General features: G+C 31.5%; 1 protein-coding gene across 1 annotated transcript; it reads left to right on the forward strand.

Annotated features, from left to right (window-relative positions):
- Positions 1 to 3,536: 3,536 nt before the first annotated feature.
- LOTGIDRAFT_106207 (hypothetical protein) lies at positions 3,537 to 4,040 on the forward strand (the record flags this gene model as incomplete). Its single annotated transcript, XM_009061761.1, has 1 exon — positions 3,537 to 4,040. One exon carries the CDS (start codon positions 3,537 to 3,539, stop codon positions 4,038 to 4,040), a length of 504 nt encoding a protein of 167 aa, XP_009060009.1.
- Between the last annotated feature and the right edge of the window lie 210 nt (positions 4,041 to 4,250).

Consider the following 4,250-nt stretch of genomic DNA (forward strand, 5'->3'; position numbering starts at 1 on the left):
AGGCTCCGGATTTTAAAGTCAAATCTTCTTTCAGTATAAAATAAAAACTGATAACAGCGAACTAAAACGCAAAACCAAACCAGAAAAAAAGAGTTTTATATCACATTGGTAGCAGCTAATGAGGTAAAGTATTGCAGTTATAAATTAAACTTCTTCACAATGACAAATAGTATCAGATGTCTTCTGGTGCCAAACTCGCCAATATTACACACAATAGGTAGATTGGTAACAGAAAAATAAATCAAAAACCTTATGCTACGTACGGTACACTGTAATCACTTTACAGCGGCAGGTTTTTTTTCAGCTGCCGTTAGTTATAAGGGAAACGGGGAACATATTGCTAATCGTTATCACCCAGAACAAAACAGACAGACTTCACGATCTCCCAGCCAACTCAAGCCACTTGAGAAACATATAATAACAATTCAACCGAAACTCAAGAATGAATAATGTATTCAAAATCAAGTCTGTTACAAATTCCATTGTTTGGAATAGATTTTGTTATGCTTTGTATTCAACAATTGCCATGCAAATTTTATTTGGGGCGTAGTAGGTAGGACTTAAAGATGCATTAAGTATGATAATTATGCCTCAAGTTTATGTCAGAAGCACTATCCCCGATTGTATGAACGATGTACCATATCTAAATTACGAAATTAATTCCAGCTGGTATCGTAACCTGTGAGACCAAGTCCCTTGCGTGTTTGTCCTTACAATCACCATAACTTCTGTGGCATTAATATAGCTTGTTCAGGCAAACATCATTTCCGATCATGTCCTAATGTTAAAATCTTTCATAGCAAAAATGATGAACCCTGCGACTTTTGGATACTTTTCTTTCACAATTTATGCGTCTAAGTGTTCGTTCATGAATGAAATACCATTTAGAGACGATGTCCTATTCTACGCGATCAAAGCAAATATGACCCAAAGACCATAACAGGTCGTGAAAGAATAGAATGATATGAGCAGTTCTAGGTATTTTCAATGATAATAAAGATTGTGCTAGATATAAATATTTAATTTTTGTAAACTTTTCAACAGCGTGTCATCAAAACATAAATCAATTTATATTTTAAATATTTATTTTCTCACGTGCTGGTGCTTGTTGTTTAATCATCTTCTTAAAACTATTAATAATATTTTAGAGTAATGAGGTGCGACATGTGGTACAATTTGGTATTGAAGTGTGAAGAGTTAGTAGAAACACTATATTCATTGATATTATGCAGGGGTTTCAACCACTCCCTTTCTATTACTTCTTTCAGGATCCACCCCCTCTCCAGTTTGAAAACCCGTGATCTAAAATAAGCTTAGTTGAGTATATCATAATGACAGCATTATATTTACTTCCGGTTAAGACATGAAATGGAGTTTACGTCGTACGTTTCAGCACCATGTGGGCTAATGAAGACAGGCAACGCCATGCAGGGTCCTCTCAGACATATTTACAAGAAAGGTTACGTGACATAACCCTATTATGAGCTCTCTTTAGAAATGGGACGCAGATGCGAATAGTCTACAATTCGTCAAGATTCCAGGACTATTACGAAGAGTAAAATCAAGCCGAAGATTGTAAAGATGTTTTCTAGTCTTAGTATGTGTATCAGGGGCATTATCATTTTTTTGCACTAATCCGATTTCCCGTCCTACTTTTGTGGATCCAGTGATTAAAAAATGAGAAAATTATGACGTCATTCCAAATGCCATTCGAGCCAAATGAAGCTTTAGCCAAACAATTATACGATCCACGACCCACAGTCGTCAAACGGGATATCGGAATGGTGCAAACGGAAGCTGAAATACCTCTTTACAATCCAAAAATATATGATATTAGAAAACAAATTAGCTTCGTTAAGTTACAAGATGTCCAGATTTCTAGACTAGTAATATTTGATTATATCTGTGTTTGTTGATCACAAAACATTGATGAAGTATAATAACACATGGGAAATGGTAGAGTGATGTTATTCTCTAACGTCTTCATAATTCAATTCTAACTCGCTTATCTCCATAAAAACAAAATACTTAGTCAATCACACTGTCACATATATTACTTTAATTGGTCATTTCCTACAATCAACGTATTTTTTTAGTAATCTGAAAACCGAAGATTTATATAGCGAAGAGCATTTCTATTTTCCTTTGACACCTCGAACGCATAAACGATTTCGATTTTCAGATAATAAACATCATTTGGCATCTACTATGCAATAACTTTATATAAAAGTTGCTCAATGCAGAAACTGTAATAGTTAAAGGGTGACAAAAGCACAGTTTTAGAACAAATTCCATTTTCTTAAAATATATAGATATTAAAAGTTGCAGCTATTGCGTAATAGTATTGTTAAAACGACAAAAAAAACCACAGTAACATGAAGGATTTAGACCTATATCAAATCCCCTTTATTAAAACATCCTACATCCAGAAATTGGCTTGGAATCCTTACCACACTTCGACACAAATGATCAGAAGAATTATTGTTGAGAATGGAGGGTTTTAATCCTGTAGGCAGACGCAAACAGTAATCCATCTATTGTTTCGCAACCTGGAGCGGTGCATATTACTACAACCATCTAAATTGCGATTTACAAATCTTTTAGCTTTGGTTTAACATACATTCCACAGAGTAAACGACGCATTCCAATAATTACGATAGCTGTAAATGTTCAATTCCTTAGTGGGTCTATCTTATTCATTAGGTTTTGTATGTGTTAAAATCAGTGATGAATACAGAATAAAATCGTCGACCAAAATATTGTCACTGTTATCTGAATATTTCTTTAGGTATAAAAAATGGTTATGTATTTTCTTAGAACATTCCGGTCTTCGTGTTTTTTTTAGGAAATGATAAAAGAGAATGTAACATTTCCTAATATTACATACATTCCAATAATAATATCTCAGTGATGAAGATTGAGAATGCAATATTCCAAAATATATTCTTGTTTTATATTCGTAAAGGCATTTTGATTGGTATGAAAGATAGATAAGAATACAACATAATTCAACTAGCATGCAAGTGTGAATAAAATTTTACAGTAAAAATTCTTACCTTTGTTCGGATTTATAAATATCCAAAAAAATGTTAATTATTCACAAAATGAATCCAAAAAATGAGGAATATTATCATATAAATAATATTGAGAATACAGAAATACGTTTAGTCCTAGAGTCGATAGTAACCAAGAACGAAATGTGGATCTTTACTTCACGCTTAAAACTATCTAATCAATGTTCAGTTCTTCACCATTGACAAAGTGGCAACAAATAAACCTACAGTATCAAGACACGAGGCTTATAGAAGCCAAGCAAAAATATCTGCCGACTTTTTGAGGACAGAATTTTGGCCTTTACGCTGCATCATTTAACAATCTCTTGTTCAGACTGTGCTGCTCATAACAGCGTTTCATTGGATTATTTTATAAGAGTAATAGAAAAAATGGGTTTGTTCAATTGAGTAACAGTATAAATGCAGTTTCATTTAGGTAACAGAAGGATTTTTTTTTTTGTATTTCAGTAACAGTAAAAAAGGATGTTTTTTTTTTTCATTTCAGTAACAGTAAAAATGAATGTTTTTTTTTTCATTTCAGTAACAGTAAAAATGAATGTTTTTTCTTTCATTTCAGTAACAGTAAAAATGAATGTTTTTTTTTTCATTTCAGTAACAGTAAAAATGAATGTTTTTTTTTTCATTTCAGTAACAGTAAAAATGAATGTTTTTTTTTTCATTTCAGTAACAGTAAAAATGAATGTTTTTTCTTTCATTTTAGTAACAGTAAAAATGAATGTTTTTTTTTTCATTTCAGTAACAGTAAAAATAAATGTTTTTTTTTTCATTTCAGTAACAGTAAAAATGAATGTTTTTTCTTTCATTTCAGTAACAGTAAAAATGAATGTTTTTTTTTTCATTTCAGTAACAGTAAAAATGAATGTTTTTTCTTTCATTTCAGTAACAGTAAAAATGAATGTTTTTTTTTTTCATTTCAGTAACAGTAAAAATGAATGTTTTTTCTTTCATTTCAGTAACAGTAAATAAGGATTTTTATTTTAGTAACATCTGAGTAAGAGTCATAATTGCTTAACTATTATTTATACAATAAAAGATCCGAAATAAACGACCACCAAAATGATTTCAAATCTGACAACCACCGTCAAGTTCAAGATGTAAAATTAAACTTTTCATTGACTTCTTGTACAACCGATACGTTTATGGAATGCTAGGATTATAAAGCAAAGAGTCAACAAG

The sequence above is a fragment of the Lottia gigantea genome (assembly GCF_000327385.1).
Source record: "Lottia gigantea unplaced genomic scaffold LOTGIsca_5, whole genome shotgun sequence".
NCBI lineage: Eukaryota > Metazoa > Mollusca > Gastropoda > Lottiidae > Lottia > Lottia gigantea.